The following is a 24,470-nucleotide window of genomic DNA, read 5'->3' on the forward strand; positions in this document are numbered from 1 at the left end:
CAAACTTTTCTCTTAATATTTAACTGCTTTCACCCTACCTGCAATTTCACCATCCGCCCATATTTCATTCATAAACTCATTACATTAGTCATTACAGACTCACCGTCTTTCTGGTTACGTGTTAATCTTGTTTGGTTGCCATCTCATTTACTTAAATGAAAATAAATATATTTAACCGTATGTCGTTGTCTGTGGAGGTTTGTTTTACTGTGAACCAATGGTAACTGTGTGTAGAAGCCACTACTGCAGTAATGAGATTAAATACATTGATTTGAAAAAATGTATATTGATATCACGGGAAAACAGAGGAAATAAAATGTATGAATGCATGGCCCTTTAGGGCTTCTGTAGAATTAAGCAGAGTAGATCTACACCTTAATACAAGGAGTACAACAAACATAGTGTAAACACACTGTGTAAAAACAGTATAAGAATGGTGTTAAATATAGTTAATTAAATTAATATAAATAAATGTATAAAAGTATTTGAGAGTTTGCTTAACAACTGGACAACATTTTTTATCCAAATTATTTATTGAAGTTTAAAAGTGTAGTCAGATATGTTTTAAACAGGTTCTGAATAAAATGTGTTCAGTCTGAAGCGGAAATAAAAGCCTCCGCACTCCCCCCGTCGGAGCTTAACAGTGTGACACCCAGCGGAAGTAAACAGTAGCAGCTAGCAGCATTAGCTGCCTGTGTGTAATGAACGAAGTGGAAGACGGTACTGAGTCACAGCGCAGCTCATTATTGAATTAGTAATTAAAGAACAATGAGTTCAGTTGAGAGTTTGAGAGAGTTTGTCAACGAGCGACTAACTGCTGCTGCTGAAGAAATATTCCGAGTGTTTAAAACAACTATCGTCCAGTACGAGGAAGAGATCGATCGGCAGCGCGTCCTGCTGGATATCTGCTGGAAACCCCAAGTAAAGTTACACAGGACAGGTGAGGACAAGTTTATTATTTTAACAACACTAATGTTCAGAGCCCTGGAGTGGCCATAGAGGGGGAGATATGCATCGCAGCCACGTTTCACTACACGGAGCGAACAGACGAGTGTTTCCCTCGTGTTGGTTCATTCCACTCCGGGACTCCGGAGGTTCTGAGTGCCCGCTGCACGGCTGGGCTCCGTTCTATAGAAGCCCGCAGCCAAACTCCACTCAAAAAATGCTGATTTTACACACAAAGCGTTCAGAAAACTTCGAGGAGCACTGAAACTCAACAGAAAGAGGTGGGTCTCATTGAACCTATTATGAAGACATGTCGGCATTGATTTTGAGTCAGCGGGTCAAATGAGCTGGAAACTATTGGGAACAATGTAGATTTTACATTCAAAACATTCATGACAAGTATAAGGAGCACTAAAATCCATTTAACAAGGTGTGTCCTAGATTTTACATTCAAAACATTAATAACAAGGAAAATGATGTTTTTTGCCAAATGGTACAAACACTGGAACCAAGGTATGAAATACAGAGCAGAAAATATTTCACAGAAGAAGCTTTTCCAGCTCTTTATGATGAGACGAGAGGAAAGGTGGAGGATCGCTCCAGTCTGCAGAGAGAATTGTGCTCACTTGCGATGGATGGACTTCACGGGCCACAGAGTCCTACGTGAAGCAAGGACTGCCCATTTTATTGATAACGAGTGGGAAACGCACTCCTACATGCTACAAACAAGAGGGACGAGACTCATACCGGTGCTAATCACCACTCAGAGAAGTGCACTCACCTCTGAGCATGCTGTTCAGTTGCTGTTCAGTTGCTGTTCCTGAAGAAGAACATGCATATTTGAGGATGAATTGAAATGTGTTCAGGTTTACATAATACAAGTTACTACAAATAAAGGTTGATTGGTTGATTAAATAATCTCTGCCTTTTGTTCTCTGTCCCTCCAGAGCTCCCACAGCAACATGTCTGTAAGGAGGAGGAGGTTCTCGCTGACCAGCAGGTCTGTAACCAGGAGAGGAACTCCAGTCTGGACCAAGAGGACCCAGAGCCTCCAGAGATTAAAGAGGAACAGGAGGAACTCTGCACCAGTCGGGAGGGAGAGCAGCTTGTACTGAAGGTTGAGACGGATACTGTCATGTTGACTCCAACTTATGAGGAAAGTGACCACAGTGAAGCAGAACCAAAAAGTGACCACCAGCTCCTCTCCAACAACTCTCATGTAGCTGAGAGCCAAGATCAGAAAGGAAGAAAACATGGAGATTCAGGATCAGCTGGAGATGGAGAGCCAAAACAAAAGAAAAGACATCACGGACGCAAAAGTCAGTGATAATGCAAAAAACTCTACCTCATCAGACATTCACCATAACACTCACCCAGGTAAAACGTCTTTCAAATGTGACACATGGGGAAAGGCTTTTCAGATTAAGTCCCTATTGAATGCTCACCTAAGAACCCACACAGGTGAGAAGCCTTATTCTTGCCAAACATGTAGGAAAGATTTTAAGTGTCCTGCTCACTTGAGAGTCCACATGAGAACCCACACAGGTGAAAAAGCTTATACTTGCAAAACATGTGGGAAATCTTTCAACCGAAGTGCAAACTCATCAGTTCACATGAGAATCCATACAGATTCAGATTTATGTTAAAGAAAACTACCTGTTTCCACAAAATAATTTCAGTTCAGAATGATAGTTCTCCACCTCAGACAGTCATAAATGTGAATTCATATGGAAATATTGAAAACAATTTCACCTATAAAAGGGCTTTAATTTTGAAATTCCACATCAGAAGCTTCTGCTACTGTCTGATTGACTCTCTGAGGTGGAGAACTATAAGTCTGAAATAAAATTAGTCCGTGGAAATAGGTAGTTTCCTTGAAAAATCAATCTGAATTTAAAGGGAAACATTGAAAATATTTGACATTTTAGAGGGCTTTAATTTTGAAATTCCACATCAGAAATGAGTGAAACTCTATGGATGACCACTATTAGTCTGAATTAAAATTAGTCTGTGGAAACAGATAGTTTTCTTTAACGTAAATCTGAATGTGAGGGAAATATTGAAAATATTTGACTATTAAGTCAAGTATTCATCAGAAGCTCCTGATATTATGTTTATTTTTACGTTGGACTAATTATTCACACAGATGAAATGCCATGGTCTCCATCTTCTAAGGCTTCAATGTGATCAGAATTAGGCTGGTAAAATGATTTACGTAAATAATCAATGAATTAATTCCTTAAATGCTCAGTTAATTAATTAACTTATCGTTTAATTAATTCAATAATTATTTAACAGACTGACTGACTGAATTAATGTGAAATTGAAAATTGCGTTCATAGGTCGGTGCTTTTATTTTGAATTCTGTTCTTACACTGCATTACCGTAAAATGTAGTATATACAGTCACCACAAATTAACTGGGGGCTAGTTTGACCGGGGTTTTCGGAGTGGAGCGAGCTTGACTGCAGTCGCTGCACGGCCGGGCTCTGTTCTATAGAAGACCGCAGCGAAACACCACTCAAAAAATGCTGATTTTACACAAAACGTTCAGAACAATATGAGGAGCACTAAAACTCAACAGAAAGAGGTGTGTCTCATTGAACCTATTATGAAGACATGTCGTCATTGATTTTGAGTCAGTGGGTCAGATGAGCTGGACACTATTGAAAAAAATGTAGATTTTACATCCAAACATTCATGACAAGGAAAATTATGTTTTTTTAACCAAATGGTACAAACACTGGAACAAAGGTATGAAATACAGAGCAGAACATATTTCACAGAAGAAGCTATTCCAGCTCTTTATGATGAGACGAGAGGAAAGGTGGAGGATCGCTCCAGTCTGCAGAGAGAATTGTGCTCACCTGCGATGGATGGACTTCACGGGCCACAGAGTCCTACGTGAAGCAAAGACTGCCCATTTTATTGATAACGAGCGGGAAACGCACTCCTACATGCTACAAACAAGAGGGATGCAGGAGACTCATCCTGGTGCTAATCACCACTCAGAGAAGTGCACTCACCTCTGAGCATGCTGTTCAGTTGCTGTTCAGTTGCTGTTCCTGAAGAAGAACATGCATATTTAAGGATGAATTGAAATGTGCTCAGGTTTACATAAGACAAGTTACTACAAATAAAGGTTGATTGGTTAATTAAATAATCTCTGCCTTTTGTTTTCTGTCCCTCCAGAGCTCCCACAGCAACATGTCTGTAAGGAGGAGGAGGTTCTCGCTGACCAGCAGGTTTGTAACCAGGAGAGGAACTCCAGTCTGGACCAAGAGGACCCAGAGCCTCCAGAGATTAAAGAGGAACAGGAGGAACTCTGCACCAGTCGGGAGGGAGAGCAGCTTGTACTGAAGGTTGAGACGGATACCGTCATGTTGACTCCAACTTATGAGGAAAGTGACCACAGTGAAGCAGAACCAAAAAGTGACCACCAGCTCCTCTCTAACAACTCTCATGTAGCTGAGAGCCAAGATCAGAAAGGAGGAAAACATGGAGGGTCAGGATCAGCTGGAGATGGAGAGCCAAAACAAAAGAAAAGACATCACGGACGCAAAAGTCACAGTGATGATGCAAAAAACTCTACCTCATCAGACATTCGCCATAACACTCACCCAGGTAAAAAGTCTTTCAAATGTGACACATGTGGAAAGGCTTTTAAGTTTGCGTCCCGATTGAATGCTCACCTAAGAACCCACACAGGTGAGAAGCCTTATACTTGCAAAACATGTGGGAAAGCTTTCAACCAAAGTGCTGACCTAACAGTCCACATGAGAACCCACACAGGTGAGACACCGTATTCTTGCCAAACATGTGGGAAGACTTTCAATAAAAACAGTAACTTAATAGTTCACATGAGAACCCACACAGGTGAGAAACCGTATACTTGCAAAACATGTGGGAAAGCTTTCAGCCAAATTGCAAACTTAACAGTCCACATGAGAACCCACACTGGTGACAAACCGTATACTTGCAAAACATGTGGGAAAGCTTTCAGCCGAAGTGAATCCTTAACAGTCCACATGAGAACCCACACTGGTGACAAACCGTATTCTTGCAAAACATGTGGGAAAGCTTTCGTTCGATGTGCTGACTTAACAGTCCACATGAGAATCCACACAGGTGAGAAACCGTATTCTTGCCAAACATGTGGGAAGACTTTCCGCACAAGTACTCACTTAGCAGCCCACATGAGAATCCACACAGGTGAGAAGCCTTTTACCTGTGATATTTGTGGGACGGCTTTCGGGCTTGGTACTCACTTAACTCGACACATGATGGTCCACAGAGGTGAGAAACCGTATTCTTGCCAAACATGTGGGAAGACTTTCCGCACAAGTACTCACTTAACAGTCCACATGAGAATCCACACAGGTGAGAAGCCATATACTTGCAAAACATGTGGGAAAGCTTTCGCTCGAAGTGCTGACTTAACAGGCCACGTGAGAATCCACACAGGTGAGAAACCGTATTCTTGCCAAACATGTGGGAAGACTTTCCGCACAAGTACTCACTTAACAACCCACATGAGAACCCACACACGTGAGAAGCCTTTTACCTGTGATATTTGTGGGAAGGCTTTCGGGCTTGGTACTCACTTAACTCAACACATGATGGTCCACACACGTGAGGAACTGTTTTCTTGCAACACATGGGAAGACTTTCAAATTTTGCAGTGAATTAAATCAACACAATTTCAAACATTAAAAATGTTAGTTTAGTTTTAGTTAGTTTCTGTGAGTTTTAGACTTGAATTCTAATAATAATAAGTTAAAGTAGTTCATCAGTCAGAGCCTAAGAATCACCACTCAGAGCGACTGAAGAAGACCATCATCATCGTCATCCTCTTCATCATCATTAACAAATACGTTACAGGCTGTTTAAGAAACCGTGTGAGCGGTTTCCAACGAAAGAAGATTCTTTAAGTTCAGGAGAAATTTGGTCAGGGCTCTGTTAGCATCAAACTTTTCTCTTAATATTTAACTGCTTTCACCCTACCTGCAATTTCACCATCCGCCCATATTTCATTCATAAACTCATTACATTAGTCATTACAGACTCACCGTCTTTCTGTTACATGTTAATCTTTTTTAGTTGCCATCTCATTTACTTAAATGAAAATAAATATATTTAACCGTATGTCGTTGTCTGTGGAGGTTTGTTTTACTGTGGAGAACCAATGGTAACTGTGTGTACAAGCCACTACTGCAGTAATGAGATTAAATAAATTGATTTGAAAAAATTGATATTGATATCACGGGAAAACGGAGGAAATAAAATGTATGAATGCATGGCCCTTTAGGGCTTCTGTAGAATTAAGCAGAGTAGATCTACACCTTAGAATAAGGAGTACAACAAACATAGTGTAAACACACTGTAAAAACAGTATAAGAATGGTGTTAAATATAGTTAATTAAATTAATATAAATAAATGTATAAAAGTATTTGAGAGTTTGCTTAACAACTGGACAACATTTTTTATCCAAATTATTTATTGAAGTTTTAAAGTGTAGTCAGATATGTTTTAAACAGGTTCTGAATAAAATGTGTTCAGTCTGAAGCGGAAATAAAAGCCTCCGCACTTCCCCCGTCGGAGCTTAACAGCGTGACACCCAGCGGAAGTAAACAGTAGCAGCTAGCAGCATTAGCTGCCTGTGTGTAATGAACGAAGTGGAAGACGGTACTGAGTCACAGCGCAGCTCATTATTGAATCAGTAATTAAAGAACAATGAGTTCAGTTGAGAGTTTGAGAGAGTTTGTCAACGAGCGACTAACTGCTGCTGCTGAAGAAATATTCCGAGTGTTTAAAACAACTATCGTCCAGTACGAGGAAGAGATCGATCGGCAGCGCGTCCTGCTGGATATCTGCTGGAAACCCCAAGTAAAGTTACACAGGACAGGTGAGGACAAGTTTATTATTTTAACAACACTAATGTTCAGAGCCCTGGAGTGGCCATAGAGGGGGAGATATGCATCGCAGCCACGTTTCACTACATGGAGCGAACAGACGAGTGTTTCCCTCGTGTTGGTTCATTCCACTCCGGGACTCCGGAGGTTCTGAGTGCCCGCTGCACGGCTGGGCTCCGTTCTATAGAAGACCGCAGCCAAACTCCACTCAAAAAATGCTGATTTTACACACAAAACGTTCAGAAAAATACGAGGAGCACTAAAACTCAACAGAAAGAGGTGTGTCTCATTGAACCTATTATGAAGACATGTCGGCATTGATTTTGAGTCAGTGGGTCAGATGAGCTGGAAACTATTGGGAAAAATGTAGATTTTACATTCAAAACATTCATGACAAATATAAGGAGCACTAAAATCCATTTTTAACAAGGTGTGTCCTAGATTTTACATTCAAAACATTAATAACAAGGAAAATGATGTTTTTGCCAAATGCTACAAACACTGGAACCAAGGTATGAAATACAGAGCAGAACATATTTCACCCTAACCCCAGCTGCTTTGCTCAGATGAGGACTTGAATATTGTTTTTGTCTATTTTACTTTATCAACGGTGATATGTTGTGGTTTTTTTCTTGTGACAAATGGACTTATTGTAAGTTGCTTTAGACAAAAATGTCTGCTAAATGCTCTAACTGTGAATGTTCCAGCTCTTTATGATGAGACGAGAGAAAAGACCCTAACCCTTCACGGCGACAGAGTCCTACGTGAAGCAAGGACTGCCCATTTTATTGATAACGAGTGGGAAACACACTCCTACATACTACAAACAAGAGGGATGCACGAGACTCATACCGGTGCTAATCACCACTCAGAGAAGTGCACTCACCTCTGAGCATGCTGTTCAGTTGCTGTTCAGTTGCTGTTCCTGAAGAAGAACATGCATATTTGAGGATGAATTGAAATGTGCTCAGGTTTACATAATACAATTTACTACAAATAAAGGTTGATTGGTTGATTAAATAATCTCTGCCTTTTGTTCACTGTCCCTCCAGAGCTCCCACAGCAACATGTCTGTAAGGAGGAGGAGGTTCTCGCTGACCAGCAGGTCTGTAACCAGGAGAGGAACTCCAGTCTGGACCAAGAGGACCCAGAGCCTCCTGAGATTAAAGAGGAACAGGAGGAACTCTGCACCAGTCGGGAGGGAGAGCAGCTTGTACTGAAGGTTGAGACGGATACCGTCATGTTGACTCCAACTTATGAGGAAAGTGACCACAGTGAAGCAGAACCAAAAAGTGACCACCAGCTCCTCTCCAACAACTCTCATGTGGCTGAGAGCCAAGATCAGAAAGGAGGAAAACATGGAGATTCAGGATCAGCTGGAGATGGAGAGCCAAAACAAAAGAAAAGACATCACGGAAGCAAAAGTCACAGTGATAATGCAAAAAACTCTACCTCATCAGACATTCACCATAACACTCACCCAGGTAAAAAATCTTTCAAATGTGACACATGTGGAAAGGCTTTTAAGTTTAAGTCCCGATTGAATACACACCTAAGAACCCACACAGGTGAGAAGCCTTATTCTTGCCAAACATGTGGGAAGACTTTCAAGACTCATCGTGAATTGAATGTGCACATGAGATCTCACACAGGTGAGAAGCCTTATTCTTGCAAAACATGTGGAAAAGCTTTCAGCCAAAGTGTTCACTTAACAGTCCACATGAGAATCCACACAGGTGAGAAGCCTTATTCTTGCCAAACATGTGGGAAGACTTTCAGGACTCGTGGTGATTTGAATCTGCACATGAGAATCCACACAGGTGAGAAGCCTTATTCTTGCCAAACATGTGGGAAGACTTTCAGGACTCGTTGTGATTTGAATCTGCACATGAGAATCCACACAGGTGAGAAGCCTTATTCTTGCAAAACATGTGGGAAAGCTTTCGGCCAAAGTGCTCACTTAACTCGTCACATGAGAACCCACACAGGTGAGAAGACATAATTTTGAAAGACCTGGGGGAAAAGTTTCTCTGATCAGTCGCTTTGAAGAGACATTTGAGGACACGTACAGGCGAGTAGCTTTGTATCTGCTAAATATGTTGGAGGTGATTCAGTTCTAGTGTTTCATGCATACTTGAAAATTCCTCAGAGGCTCAATATACACAGGAGAAATGATGAGCTAAAGGGTGAATGTGTACAATTTCCCATTGAGAAGATGTCACAATATGTTTCTGTCAATATCTTCATGCTGATTTGCCCATATTTGTGAAAATGATGATTAAAAAGTGGAGTTAATCGGTCTCATGTGTCCCACTTATTATCGCTCCTCGTGTCATGCTTTTCTATAAACATTTATATGTTAAATACTTGTAGTTTTTCCAGTAGCTTCCATGCAAGTAACCAAAAAGTAAGCTGTTAGTTCAAAGTAGCAGTTTAGAAAAGAGTGGCACATTTCTTTGTGGGATTAAGCAGAGTAGATCTACACCTTAATACATGGAATACAACAAACATAGTGTAAACACACTGTGTAAAAATGGTGTTAAATATAGTTAATTAAATTAATATAAATAAATGTATAAAAGTATTTGGGAGTTTGCTTAGCAACTGGACAACATTTTTTATCCAAATTATTAATTGAAGTTTAAAAGTGTAGTCAGATATGTTTTAAACAGGTTCTGAATAAAATGTGTTCAGTCTGAAGCGGAAATAAAAGCCTCCGCACTTCCCCCGTCGGAGCTTAACAGCGTGACACCCAGCGGAAGTAAACAGTAGCAGCTAGCAGCATTAGCTGCCTGTGTGTAATGAACGAAGTGGAAGACGGTACTGAGTCACAGTGCAGCTCATTATTGAACTAGTAATTAAAGAACAATGAGTTCAGTTGTGAGTTTGAGAGAGTTTGTCAACGAGCGACTAACTGCTGCTGCTGAAGAAATATTCCGAGTGTTTAAAACAACTATCGTCCAGTACGAGGAAGAGATCGATCGGCAGCGCGTCCTGCTGGATATCTGCTGGAAACCCCAAGTAAAGTTACACAGGACAGGTGAGGACAAGTTTATTATTTTAACAACACTAATGTTCAGAGCCCTGGAGTGGCCATAGAGGGGGAGATATGCATCGCAGCCACGTTTCACTACATGGAGCGAACAGACGAGTGTTTCCCTCGTGTTGGTTCATTCCACTCCGGGACTCCGGAGGTTCTGAGTGTCCGCTGCACGGCTGCGCTCCGTTCTATAGAAGACCGCAGCCAAACTCCACTCAAAAAATGCTGATTTTACACACAAAGCGTTCAGAAATCTACGAGGAGCACTAAAACTCAACAGAAAGAGGTGTGTCTCATTGAACCTATTATATAGACATGTCGGCATTGATTTTCAGACAGTCGGTCAGATGAACTGGAAACTATTGGGAAAAATGTAGATTTTACATTCAAAACATTAATAACAAGGAAAATGATGTTTTTTGCCAAACGCTACAAACACTGGAACCAAGGTATGAAACACAGAGCAGAACATATTTCACAGAAGAACTAACCCTAAACCCGGGTACTTTGAGAGGCACCTGGCTGCAGACCTCCACTGTGAAGTCGCTTCCGGTGCAGGCTCCACTGTCAGGACCGGAAGTGAGGACATTTAAATCTGCATTTCACCTGCTTTTTCATTCGAGAGAGACCAGCGAGTGAGCAAGTGTCCCGAGTAGCGGTGAGTTGCTGATTTTTATTATCCACAGAAAGTAAATGTATGTTTTTTTGTGTTCTTCGTCAACGTAGGTGCCGTAAAATAATAACGTTATAGAAGTTATTAATGATGCAAATTACCGAATGTTACATGTCGGCTTGGGTTGTTGTTTTGAAGCTAAGTTAGATAATGTCAAAGTTAACTTTCACCGATGGCGGTTAGCATCAACACCGTAAATTATCAGAGATTATCATCAGCTGGGCATCGTCACAAAGTTGTAAACGTGTCTTTCTGAACTCACAAACGTGATATGTGAGACAGCCAAGCTACCAACACGATGCAACACACCATGATGTTTTGCCAGAGGTCGACTAGCTAATTAGTGATATCACCTGTTTAAGTGCACGAGTGGAATCAAAATGTGGCACATTTTTACTTTTTTATTTGTCCACCTCTGTTGTAAACTGCAGTATATAAACAAAACGAATAGTAACTGAAATTACTGAGAAGTAGCTTCTGCACCATCAGTACTTTTAATTTTGATACTGAGGAAGGAAATACACATTTAGTGACTGACGTCTGAGAAGGGCCCTCTGACCTCCAGACTGACTGATGGGATCTTTTTCTTTTTCTTCTTTTTGGAACTTGTGTTTTGAATATTACAACTGATCATTTTGCTTATCTATATATTTCCAGGAAGAAGAGCAGCAGGCTGAGGTCTCAGTCAGACCTGCCGATGTGGACACACCAGTGGAAGGAGTAAGATTTTTCACAGCATCTATTGGTCAGATACTGTTGGTGCAGCAGCTATGGTACAGACATCTTTTGCAGACATGCAGCAGAGCGGGTTGAGGCCAACAGACAACTGTTGTCTGCCAAAGTGGACCTGCCTGATGTTCTGTGCTTGGGGAGGAGAAACAGGCTGAGGCTGCTCTGCAATATGGGAGGGTGTGGAAAGAAGAGGTGGATGAGCATGAAAAGGAAACAATCCTGGAGCCCTTCAAGTTGACGTTTTACAATACTGAGGACATGTGGAAATTCTGCAAAGAAATAATGGACAGAAGAAATTATTTGACCTATTGTGAATGTCACACAGATGAGTGAGTTTGTGTTCAAGAATAAAGGGCTACAGAACATTTAATCATGTTGTGACTTGGTGTGTTTTTTGTTTTTCTCATGGATCACTTAATAATTCACTTGGATTATACTGTAGATATCAAGAGTAAGTGTAGTATTTAGTGGTACTTGGGTGTTCCAGCAGCACAAGAACATAATTAGCATAGACATGATACCAAACATGAAATTTATGGTGGTTAAGAATAAAAATACATAATACAACAGAAAAAAAATTGAAAAAATATATAGAAAAAGAGCAGTGCAATAAAGTCAAAGTTAAATGATAAAGAAAAGGCAGTGAGGTACTGTATAGTGCACAATAAAATGTATTGGCCAATGACATCTTATGAGATGTTGGCTTATGAATATGAGTAGTAACTTTAAAGACAATTTGTGCACTGAGCAATGTTATTCCTGCCCTCCATTGTTTTCATTGATCAACTATTTGACCTTCTCTTTTCAAGATCCTCAGCTTTGTAGTAGGCTACAAATAGACTATTGAGCCCCGAGTCATATCACCCACCGTTTGTTTTTTGGAATGACTAAGTTGTTAAATTACGCTGTCCAGTGTATATTAGTCGGGCTTTTTGTCCTAGATTTGGACAGAATAAATCAAAATGCCCACGTTGGGGCTCATGCAAAAACGACAAACAAAAAAGTTTACTATATAAATACGATATAACGATATATACTATAGACAAGGAATTAATACATTTTACGTCATAGTGTTTACTAATTAATACATTTGTGAGGAAAACGATTCAACCGGAAGTGTATTCGCAATTTTATTTTGAAATGTATCCCGTGCATTTCCTGTCCTGACAGTGGAGGTGGCCTGAGAGTGGAGCCTGCGGCGGTAGTGACCTCACAGTGGAGGTCTGCAGCCAGGACCTCGTGTGGCTACTTATCTCAGATGAGGGCTTGAATATCGTTTGTCTTTTTTACTTTATCAACGGTGATATGTTGTGGTTTCTTTTGTGTGACAAATGGACTTATTGTAAGTTGCTTTGGACAAAAATGTCTGCTAAATGCCCTAACTGTGAATGTTCCAGCTCATTATGATGAGACGATTGAAAAGACCCTAACCCTTCACGGCCACAGAGTCCTACGTGAAGCAAGGACTGCCCATTTTATTGATAACGAGTGGGAAACGCACTCCTACATGCTACAAACAAGAGGGATGCACGAGACTCATACCGGTGCTAATCACCACTCAGAGAAGTGCACTCACCTCTGAGCATGCTGTTCAGTTGCTGTTCCTGAAGAAGAACATGCATATTTGAGGATGAATTGAAATGTGCTCAGGTTTACATAATACAAGTTACTACAAATAAAGGTTGGTTGGTTGATTAAATAATCTCTGCCTTTTGTTCTCTGTCCCTCCAGAGCTCCCACAGCAACATGTCTGTAAGGAGGAGGAGGTTCTCGCTGACCAGCAGGTTTGTAACCAGGAGAGGAACTCCAGTCTGGACCAAGAGGACCCAGAGCCTCCAGAGATTAAAGAGGAACAGGAGGAACTCTGCACCAGTCGGGAGGGAGAGCAGCTTGTACTGAAGGTTGAGACGGATACCGTCATGTTGACTCCAACTTATGAAGAAAGTGACCACAGTGAAGCAGAACCAAAAAGTGACCACCAGCTCCTCTCCAGCAACTCTCATGTAGCTGAGAGCCAAGATCAGAAAGGAGGAAAACATGGAGATTCAGGATCAGCTGGAGATGGAGAGCCAAAACAAAAGAAAAGACATCAAGGAAGCAAAAGACATAGTGAAAATGCAAAAAACTCTACCTCATCAGACATTCACCATAACACTCACCCAGGTAAAAAGTCTTTCAAATGTGACACATGTGGAAAGGCTTTTAAGTTTAAGTCCCGATTGAATGCTCACCTAAGAACCCACACAGGTGAGAAGTCGTATTCTTGCCAAACATGTGGGAAAGCTTTCAGCCAAAGTGCTCACTTAACAGTCCACATGAGAATCCACACAGGTGAGAAGCCGTATTCTTGCCAAACATGTGGGAAAGCTTTCAGCCAAAGTGAATCCTTAAGAGTTCACATGAGAATCCACACAGGTGAGAAGCCATATTCTTGCCAAACATGTGGGAAGACTTTCAAGAGTCGTCGTGAATTGACTCTGCACAAGGCAATCCACACTGGTGAGAAGCCGTATTCTTGCAAAACATGTGGGAAAGCTTTCAGCCGAAGTGCAAACTTAACAGTCCACATGAGAATCCACACAGGTGAGAAGCCGTATTCTTGCCAAACATGTGGGAAGACTTTCAAGACTCGTGTTGAATTGAATGTGCACATGGCAATCCACACTGGTGAGAAGCCATATTCTTGCAAAACATGTGGGAAAGCTTTCAGCCGAAGTGCAAACTTAACAGTCCACATGAGAACTCACACAGGTGAGACACCGTATTCTTGCAAAACGTGTGGGAAAGCTTTCAATGACAACAGTGCCATAAAACGTCACATGAGAATCCACACTGGTGAGAAGCCGTATACTTGCAAAACATGTGGGAAAGCTTTCAGCCGAAGTGCAAGCTTAACAGTCCACATGAGAATCCACACAGGTGAGAAGCCGTATTCTTGCCAAACATGTGGGAAGACTTTCAAGACTCGTGGTGAATTGAATCTGCACATGGCAATCCACACTGGTGAGAAGCCGTATTCTTGCAAAACATGTGGGAAAGCTTTTGGCAAAAGTGCTCGCTTAACAGTCCACATGAGAATCCACACAGGTGAGAAGCCGTATTCTTGCCAAACATGTGGGAAGACTTTCAAGACTCGTGGTGAATTGAATCTGCACATGGCAATCCACACTGGTGAGAAGCCATAATTTTGAAAGACCTGGAGGAAAAGTTTCTCTGATCAGTCGCTTTGAAGAGACATTTGAGGACACGTACAGGCGAGTAGCTTTGTATCTGCTTAATATGTTGGAGGTGATTCAGTTCTAGTGTTTCATGCATACTTGAAAATTCCTCAGAGGCTCAATATACACAGGAGAAATGATGAGCTAAAGGGTGAATGTGTACAATTTCCCCTTGAGACGATGTCACAATATGTTTGTGTCAATATTTTCATGCTGATTTGCCCATATTTGTGAAAATGATGATTAAAAAGTCGAGTTAATCAGTCTCATGTGTCCCACTTATTATCGCTCCTCGTGTCTTGCTTTTCTACAAACATTTATATGTTAAATACTTGTAGTTTTTCCAGTAGCTTCCATGCAAGTAACCAAAAAGTAAGCTGTTAGTTCAAAGTAGCAGTTTAGAAAAGAGTGGCACATTTCTTTGTGTTATTAAGCAGAGTAGATCTACACCTTAATGTCAGGTTCGAGCAACCTAGAACATTATTAAACACAAGAAATAAGAGAGACAGACAAGGCGTTATTCTTTTACTTGCAAGGAGAACGGACAGAGATGTGCTCAGTTACAATCTCCAACATGGGAGTTGCTGCCTGACAGTTAACAGCTGCGTGCAGCAACGCGATAACAGAATGTGAGCGTGAAAAATAACACCATACAAGGATGCAAACACAGACAACAGTTTTGTGCTTCGCTTCTCTGTGGTTGAGCCATATCTTGCTTAGTTCCTCAAAACTGGTTTCGCAAGTGGGTGCGCAGCCCCCACTTCCTCAGAACACAGGATACAGGACGAATTGCCAAACAACCTTATATGGGACAGAAGCTGTAAGCAGGTCAATAAAAGGTTATAAGAGTACATCATGATATAAACTGTAACTTACATATAAGCAAACTCTATCACTCTCCTGATCTAATTAACACACACATGCTCTAGAGTAAAAGTACTCTGGGCCCCAACTTGACACTCAGTGGTTTACGACCATGCTTTACTCGTATCTGTGGAGGTTTCTGCACTCATCCAGGTTTCAACCAAGTTTTAAATAACCATTAAACTAGAATCTCATCCCCTTAATTTTAACAAATTAGTAAACAGGAAAAGAAATTCATAAAACTGATTTTTCCCACGTTTCTCTGCGATGAAGTTTGTCTGAGATAGTTTTCTGTGTGTAAATGTCCTGTGTTTGGAGGAACCACAGCACCTTCTGATGGTGAGTCCTGGTACGATTGGGACAGACTTTCAGGAGATCTATTGTTTAAATACCTCATCTTTCTATTACCAGTAAATGTCTCTGATATGCCCCGTTTAATAAGTATTAGGCTAGAACTAAAAGAAATATGTAAGTGATTAGTTCTACAATAATCAAGTGTGTTTAGACGTTTTGATCAAGTTTTAATTCCTTTTTGAAATGCCTTTTTCTTGCCAAACATGTGGGATGGATTTCAAGACTGCATTAAATCAACACATGAGATTCCACACAGGTGAGAAGCCTTTTACCTGTGAAAATTGTGGGAAGGCTTTTGGGTTGCGTTCTAACTTAACTTGTCACATGAGAACTCACACAGGTGAGAAGCCACAATTTTGCGAAATATGTTGAAGGTGATTCAGTTCTAGTGTTTCATGCATACTTGCAGAACTTTAACTTGAAATTATATACTTGAAAAATCCTCAGAGGCTCAATATACACAGGAGAAATGATGAGCTGAAGGCTGAATGTGTACAATTTCCCCTTGAGAAGATGTCACAATATGTTTGTGTCAATATCTTCATCCTGATTTGCCCATATTTGTGAAAATGATGATTAAAAAGTCAAGTTAATCAGTCTCATGTGTCCCACTTATTATCGCTCCTCATGTCATGCTTTTCTACAAACATTTATATGTTAAATACTTGTAGATTTTCCAGTAGCTTCCATGTAAGTAACCAAAAAGTAAGCTGTTAGTTCAAAGTAGTAGTTTAAAAAAGAGTGACACATTTCTTTGTGGAATTAAGCAGAGTAGATCTACACCTTAATTCAAGGAGTACAACAAACATAGTGTAAACACACTGTGTAAAAACAGTATAAAAATGGTGTTAAATATAGTTAATTAAATTCATATAAATAAATGTATAAAAGTATTTGAGAGTTTGCTTACCAATTGGACAACATTTTTTATCCAAATTATTTATTGAAGTTTAAAAGTGTAGTCAGATATGTTTTAAACAGGTTCTGAATAAAATGTGTTCAGTCTGAAGCGGAAATAAAAGCCTCCGCACTTCCCCCGTCGGAGCTTAACAGCGTGACACCCAGCGGAAGTAAACAGTAGCAGCTAGCAGCATTAGCTGCCTGTGTGTAATGAACGAAGTGGAAGACGGTACTGAGTCACAGCGCAGCTCATTATTGAATTAGTAATCAAAGAACAATGAGTTCAGTTGAGAGTTTGAGAGAGTTTGTCAACGAGCGACTAACTGCTGCTGCTGAAGAAATATTCCGAGTGTTTAAAACAACTATCGTCCAGTACGAGGAAGAGATCGATCGGCAGCGCGTCCTGCTGGATATCTGCTGGAAACCCCAAGTAAAGTTACACAGGACAGGTGAGGACAAGTTTATTATTTTAACAACACTAATGTTCAGAGCCCTGGAGTGGCCATAGAGGGGGAGATATGCATCGCAGCCACGTTTCACTACATGGAGCGAACAGACGAGTGTTTCCCTCGTGTTGGTTCATTCCACTCCGGGACTCCGGAGGTTCTGAGTGCCCGCTGCACGGCTGGGCTCCGTTCTATAGAAGCCCGCAGCCAAACTCCACTCAAAAAATGCTGATTTTACACACAAAACGTTCAGAAAAACACGAGGAGCACTAAAACTCAACAGAAAGAGGTGTGTCTCATTGAACCTATTATGAAGACATGTCGGCATTGATTTTGAGTCAGTGGGTCAGATGAACTGGAAACTATTGTAGTGGAGCGGCTAAGAGCTGATTTTAGGCAGAATCGTGCATTTGGTGATACAAGCATGAAAATTGGCATGAGCAGTCTCCATGGGTCACTTGACAAGAAAATTGTCCCAGCCACTTGAAATTTCAGGCTGGCGGCCATTTTTCAAGATGGCCACCACCTTGGTGGAACAATTAAGTGATGTTATTGTTTGGTTGGTGATATAGGCATGAAAATTGGCATGGGCGGTCTCCATGGGTCACTTGACAAGAAAATTGTCCCAACCACTTGAAATTTCAAGATGGCGGCCATTTTTCAAGATGGCTGCCACCTTAGTAGAGCAGTTAAGTGATGTAATCATTTAGCATTGTCATCGCTTCTCTTAAGGAGGATGTTGCACTGTCATCTTCACAGATGAAGCACAAAGCTTGTGATGTCTGGGATCTTCTTGGTCTCTTGATATTATCTTGGGTATCTTGTTTGTCTTTAGCAGCAGTAGAAGCTGCTCTCTTTTGGGCCCTATCCAACTTTGTGTTGTTGAACAAGAACTTACAGCTTTGATGATATTTTGCCTTGTTTCTAGTCAACGTGCTTTCAATGCCATCACCCTCATTTAGTCGGGCTGGATTGAGTCTGATGGGCAGAGCATTGATCACAGCAAACAATGGAACATTTCTTGCAATGTTAACATAACCAATCCGATCAAGTTCTCTGTTGAATAAAGTCGGCTGAACAAGTTTTTCCTTTGTGTCCTGCTGGCAAATACAACATCTGTCCCAGTTGGTTTTCTGAACTGTTATGATAACCTCTGCCATGTCTGCAGCAAATGTATAGGCAAAGGCCGAGGGTTCATCCTTTTACCACCTTTTACCAAGCACATTCTTGTATGGGATACAACTAGGTTCATGCTTTCGCCCTACACCTAGTCCGATCGTTCATCCAATGCCGTTTAAATCCCGTGCGATCTGTACAGCATCTGGTTAACTAAAACCCCGTTAACCTTGGCTCGGCTCTCCCACGCTGGCACAACCTGTCAATTCAGGTGCGGCTATCTAACTGATTTGGGGTAAATTAGATGACATTTGGGATACTAACTTTCAATTAGCTGACATTGAACCCCACTCTGAGTTTAACAGCAGTGATATATCACCAGTGTGCCCTGGTAGTGCAGATATTCACTCTAGTCTAAATTACCTGTAATCACCAAATCAACACAAGTGTATTTTTATGCATCAGTGCTAGAGGTCATAAAATGACTCTAAATCCTCTTTACTAAAAAAACAATATTTATATGAGAAAATGGACCTTTTGAAGATCCATTAGGCGGCTCACGCCAGTTTCCGTGCTTGTATTAGCCTAAATGCTCCAATAAGGTGGCAGCCATCTTGAAAAATGTCCACCATCTCGAAATCTCAATTGGCTGTGAGCATTTTCTGGTCAAGTGACCCATGTACACTGCGCATGCAAATTTTCATGTGTGTATCACCAACTGAATGATTACATCACTTAACTGCTCTACTAAGGTGGCAGCCATCTTGAAAAATGGCCGCCATCTTGAAATTTCAAGTGGCTGGGACCATTTTCTTGTCAAGTGACCCATGGAGACTGTCCATGCCCATTTTCATGCCTATACCACCAACCAAACAATAACATCACTTAATTGTTTGACCAAGGTGGCGGCCATCTTGAAAAATGGCCGCCAACTTGAAATTCCAAGTGGCTGGGACAATTTTCTTGTCAAGTGACCCATAGAGACTGCTCATGCCAATTTTAATGCTTGTATCACCAAATGCACGATTGAGTGACTTATCTGCTCCACTATTGTGAAAAACGTAGATTTTACATCCAAAACATTCATGACAAGTATAAGGAGCACGAAAATCTATTTAACGAGGTGTGTCCTAGATTTTACATTCAAAACATTAATAACAAGGAAAATTATGTTTTTTGCCAAATGGTACAAACACTGGAACCAAGGTATGAAATACAGAGCAGAAAATATTTCACAGAAGAAGCTATTCCAGCTCTTTATGATGAGACGAGAGGAAAGGTGGAGGATCGCTCCAGTCTGCAGAGAGAATTGTGCTCACCTGCGATGGATGGACTTCACGGGCCACAGAGTCCTACGTGAAGCAAGGACTGCCCATTTTATTGATAACGAGTGAGAAACGCACTCCTACATGCTACAAACAAGAGGGACGAGACTCATACCGGTGCTAATCACCACTCAGAGAAGTGCACTCACCTCTGAGCATGCTGTTCAGTTGCTGTTCAGTTGCTGTTCAGTTGCTGTTCAGTTGCTGTTCCTGAAGAAGAACATGCATATTTGAGGATGAATTGAAATGTGCTCAGGTTTACATAATACAATTTACTACAAATAAAGGTTGATTGGTTGATTAAATAATCTCTGCCTTTTGTTCACTGTCCCTCCAGAGCTCCCACAGCAACATGTCTGTAAGGAGGAGGAGGTTCTCACTGACCAGCAGGTTTGTAACCAGGAGAGGAACTCCAGTCTGGACCAAGAGGACCCAGAGCCTCCAGAGATTAAAGAGGAACAGGAGGAACTCTGCACCAGTCGGGAGGGAGAGCAGCTTGTACTGAAGGTTGAGACGGATACCGTCATGTTGACTCCAACTTATGAGGAAAGTGACCACAGTGAAGCAGAACCAAAAAGTGACCACCAGCTCCTCTCCAACAACTCTCATGTGGCTGAGAGCCAAGATCAGAAAGGAGGAAAACATGGAGATTCAGGATCAGCTGGAGATGGAGAGCCAAAACAAAAGAAAAGACATCACGGAAGCAAAAGTCACAGTGATAATGCAAAAAACTCTACCTCATCAGACATTCACCATAACACTCACCCAGGTAAAAAATCTTTCAAATGTGACACATGTGGAAAGGCTTTTAAGTTTAAGTCCCTATTGAATACACACCTAAGAACCCACACAGGTGAGAAGCCGCATTCTTGCCAAACATGTGGGAAAGATTTCAGGTGTCGTGATCACTTAACAGTTCACATGAGAACCCACACAGGTGAGAAGCCGTATACTTGCAAAACATGTCGGGAAGTGTAGTGTAATATAAGTAAGTAGTTAGTGGTTAATGACAAATGGTAACAAGTACAGAGATGTTAAAGAATCTAATCAAAATATGAATGAATCATAAATGAATGGTTAAAACATGTATTGCTCTGCACTACTTGATTGAATATGCAACTATTGATTGAATTGATGATTAAACTACTAAATTGTTTTAACTTGGAGTGAAATCATGTAACCAAATATACCACACTTTTATTATTATTTTTAAAAGAAATGCAGTCAGTAGGGCAGTGAAGCAAGGACTGCCCATTTTATTGATAACGAGTGGGAAACGCACTCCTACATGCTACAAACAAGAGGGACGAGTCTCATACCGGTGCTAATCACCACTCAGAGAAGTGCACTCACCTCTGAGCATGCTGTTCAGTTGCTGTTCAGTTGCTGTTCCTGAAGAAGAACATGCATATTTGCGGATGAATTGAAACTGGCTCAGGTTTACATAATACAAGTTACTACAAATAAAGGTTGATTGGTTGAGTAAATAATCTCTGCCTTTTGTTCTCTGTCCCTCCAGAGCTCCCACAGCAACATGTCTGTAAGGAGGAGGAGGTTCTCGCTGACCAGCAGGTCTGTAACCAGGAGAGGAACTCCAGTCTGGACCAAGAGGACCCAGAGCCTCCAGAGATTAAAGAGGAACAGGAGGAACTCTGCACCAGTCGGGAGGGAGAGCAGCTTGTACTGAAGGTTGAGACGGATACCGTCATGTTGACTCCAACTTATGAGGAAAGTGACCACAGTGCAGCAGAACCAAAAAGTGACCACCAGCTCCTCTCCAACAACTCTCATGTAGCTGAGAGCCAAGATCAGAAAGGAGGAAAACATGGAGATTCAGGATCAGCTGGAGATGGAGAGCCAAAACAAAAGAAAAGACATCACGGAAGCAAAAGACACAGTGATAATGCAAAAAACTCTACCTCATCAGACATTCACCATAACACTCACCCAGGTAAAAAGTCTTTCAAATGTGACACATGTGGAAAGGCTTTTAAGATTAAGTCCCTATTGAATACACACCTAAGAACCCACACAGGTGAGAAGCCGCATTCTTGCCAAACATGTGGGAAAGATTTCAGGTGTCGTGATCACTTAACAGTTCACATGAGAACTCACACAGGTGAGAAGCCGTATACTTGCAAAACATGTCGGGAAGTGTAGTGTAATATAAGTAAGTAGTTAGTGGTTAATGACAAATGGTAACAAGTACAGAGATGTTAAAGAATCTAATCAAAATATGAATGAATCATAAATGAATGGTTAAAACATGTATTGCTCTGCACTACTTGATTGAATATGCAACTATTGATCGAATTGATGATTAAACTACTAAATTGTTTTAACTTGGAGTGAAATATAACCACAAATGTGAGAGTGAAATCATATAACCAAATATACCACACTTTTATTATTATTTTTAAAAGAAATGCAGTCAGTAGGGCAGTGAAGCAAGGACTGCCCATTTTATTGATAACGAGTGGGAAACGCACTCCTACATGCTACAAACAAGAGGGACGAGTCTCATACCGGTGCTAATCACCACTCAGAGAAGTGCACTCACCTCTGAGCATGCTGTTCAGTTGCTGTTCAGTTGCTGTTCCTGAAGAAGAACATGCATATTTGCGGATGAATTGAAACTGGCTCAGGTTTACATAATACAAGTTACTACAAATAAAGGTTGATTGGTTGAGTAAATAATCTCTGCCTTTTGTTCTCTGTCCCTGCAGAGCTCCCACAGCAACATGTCTGTAAGGAGGAGGAGTTTCTCGCTGACCAGCAGGTCTGTAACCAGGAGAGGAACTCCAGTCTGGACCAAGAGGACCCAGAGCCTCCAGAGATTAAAGAGGAACAGGAGGAACTCTGCACCAGTCGGGAGGGAGAGCAGCTTGTACTGAAGGTTGAGACGGATGCCGTCATGTTGACTCCAACTTATGAGGAAAGTGACAACAGTGAAGCAGAACCAAAAAGTGACCACCAGCTCCTCTCCAACAACTCTCATGTGGCTGAGAGCCAAGATCAGAAAGGAGGAAAACATGGAGATTCAGGATCAGCTGGAGATGGAGAGCCAAAACAAAAGAAAAGACATCAGGGAAGCAAAAGACACAGTGATAATGCAAAAAACTCTACCTCATCAGACATTCACCATAACACTCACCCAGGTAAAAAGTCTTTCAAATGTGACACATGTGGAAAGGCTTTTAAGATTAAGTCCCTATTGAATGCACACCTAAAAACCCACACAGGTGAGAAGCCTTATTCTTGCGAAACATGTGGGAAAGCTTTCAGCCAAAGTGTTCACTTAACAGTCCACATGAGAATCCACACAGGTGAGAAGCCTTATTCTTGCGAAACATGTGGGAAAGCTTTCAGCCGAAGTGAAAACTTATCAGTCCACATGAGAACCCACACAGGTGAGAAGCCTTATTCTTGCGAAACATGTGGGCAAGCTTTCAGCCGAAGTGAAAACTTATCAGTCCACACGAGAACCCACACTGGTGAGAAACCGTATTCTTGCGAAACATGTGGGAAGACTTTCAGCCGAAGTGAAAACTTAGCAGTCCACATGAGAACCCACACAGGTGAGAAACCGTATTCTTGCAAAACATGTGGGAAAGCTTTCAGCCGAAGTGAGTCCTTAACAGTCCACATGAGAATTCACACAGGTGAGAAGCCGTATACTTGCAAAACATGTGGAAAAGCTTTCAGCCTAAATTCATCCTTAACAGTCCACATGAGAATTCACACAGGTGAGAAACCGTACTCTTGCAAAGCATGTGGAAAAGCTTTTAAGACCTGTGCTGAATTGAATCTGCACATGAGAATCCACACTGGTGAGAAACCGTATACTTGCAAAACATGCAGGAAAGCTTTCAGCCTTAATTCATCCTTAACAGTCCACATGAGAACCCACACAGGTGAGAAACCGTTTTCTTGCAAAACATGTGGGAAAGATTTCAGGTGTCGTGCTCACTTAACAGTCCACATGAGAACCCACACAGGTGAGAAACCGTTTTCTTGCAAAACATGTGGGAAAGATTTCAGGTGTCGTGCTCACTTAACAGTTCACATGAGAACTCACACAGGTGAGATACCGTACTCTTGCAAAACATGTGGAAAAGCTTTCAAGACCTTTGTTGAATTGAATCTGCACATGAGAATCCACACTGGTGAGAAGCCGTATACTTGCAAAACATGTGGGAAGATTTTCAGCCGAAGTACTCACTTGACAGCCCACATGAGAACCCACACAGGTGAGACACCGTATTCTTGCGAAACATGTGGGAAGACTTTCAGCCGAAGTACTCACTTGACAGCCCACATGAGAACCCACACAGGTGAGAAACCGTATTCTTGCAAAACATGTGGGAAGACTTTCAAGGACAACAGTGCCATAAAACGTCACATGAGAATCCACACAGGTGAGAAGCCGTATACTTGCAAAACATGTGGGAAAGATTTCAGGTGTCGTGATCACTTAACAGCCCACATGAGAACCCACACAGGTGAGAAACCGTATTCTTGCAAAACGTGAAAAAGCTTTCAGCCGAAGTACTCACTTAACTTGTCACATGAGAATCCACACTGGCGAGAAGCCGTATTCTTGCCAAACGTGGGAAGACTTTCAATCAAAACAGTAACTTAACATGTCAAATGAGAACTCACACTGGTGAGAAGCCATATACTTGCAAAACGTGGGGAAGTGTAGTGTAATATAAGTAAGTAGTTAGTGGTTAATGACAAATGGTAACAAGTACAGAGATGTTAAAGAATCTAATCAAAATGTGAATGAGTCATAAATGAATGGTTAAAACATGTATTGCTCTGCACTACTTGATTGAACATGCAACTATTGATCGAATTGATGATTAAACTACTTAATTGTTTTAACTTGGAGTGAAATCATGTAACCAAATATACCACACTTTTATTATTTTTAAAAGAAATG

At 41.2% G+C, this 24,470-nt stretch overlaps 1 protein-coding gene and 1 long non-coding RNA gene across 2 annotated transcripts; both read left to right on the top strand.

The window, feature by feature from the left end:
* Positions 1-9,687: 9,687 nt before the first annotated feature.
* On the top strand, positions 9,688-11,672 carry LOC141010336 (uncharacterized). Its single transcript, XR_012180182.1, has 2 exons — positions 9,688-10,555; positions 11,228-11,672. It is a non-coding gene; the product is annotated as an uncharacterized lncRNA (long non-coding RNA).
* An 8,774-nt stretch (positions 11,673-20,446) lies between these two features.
* Positions 20,447-21,700, top strand: LOC141010171 (uncharacterized). Its single transcript, XM_073483040.1, has 2 exons — positions 20,447-20,462; positions 21,045-21,700. Exons 1-2 carry the CDS (start codon positions 20,447-20,449, stop codon positions 21,683-21,685), a joined length of 657 nt encoding a protein of 218 aa, XP_073339141.1. The 3' UTR covers positions 21,686-21,700.
* The last annotated feature ends 2,770 nt before the right edge of the window (positions 21,701-24,470 follow it).

This window comes from Pagrus major, chromosome 16 (genome assembly GCF_040436345.1).
Source record: "Pagrus major chromosome 16, Pma_NU_1.0".
Taxonomy (NCBI): Eukaryota; Metazoa; Chordata; class Actinopteri; order Spariformes; family Sparidae; genus Pagrus; species Pagrus major.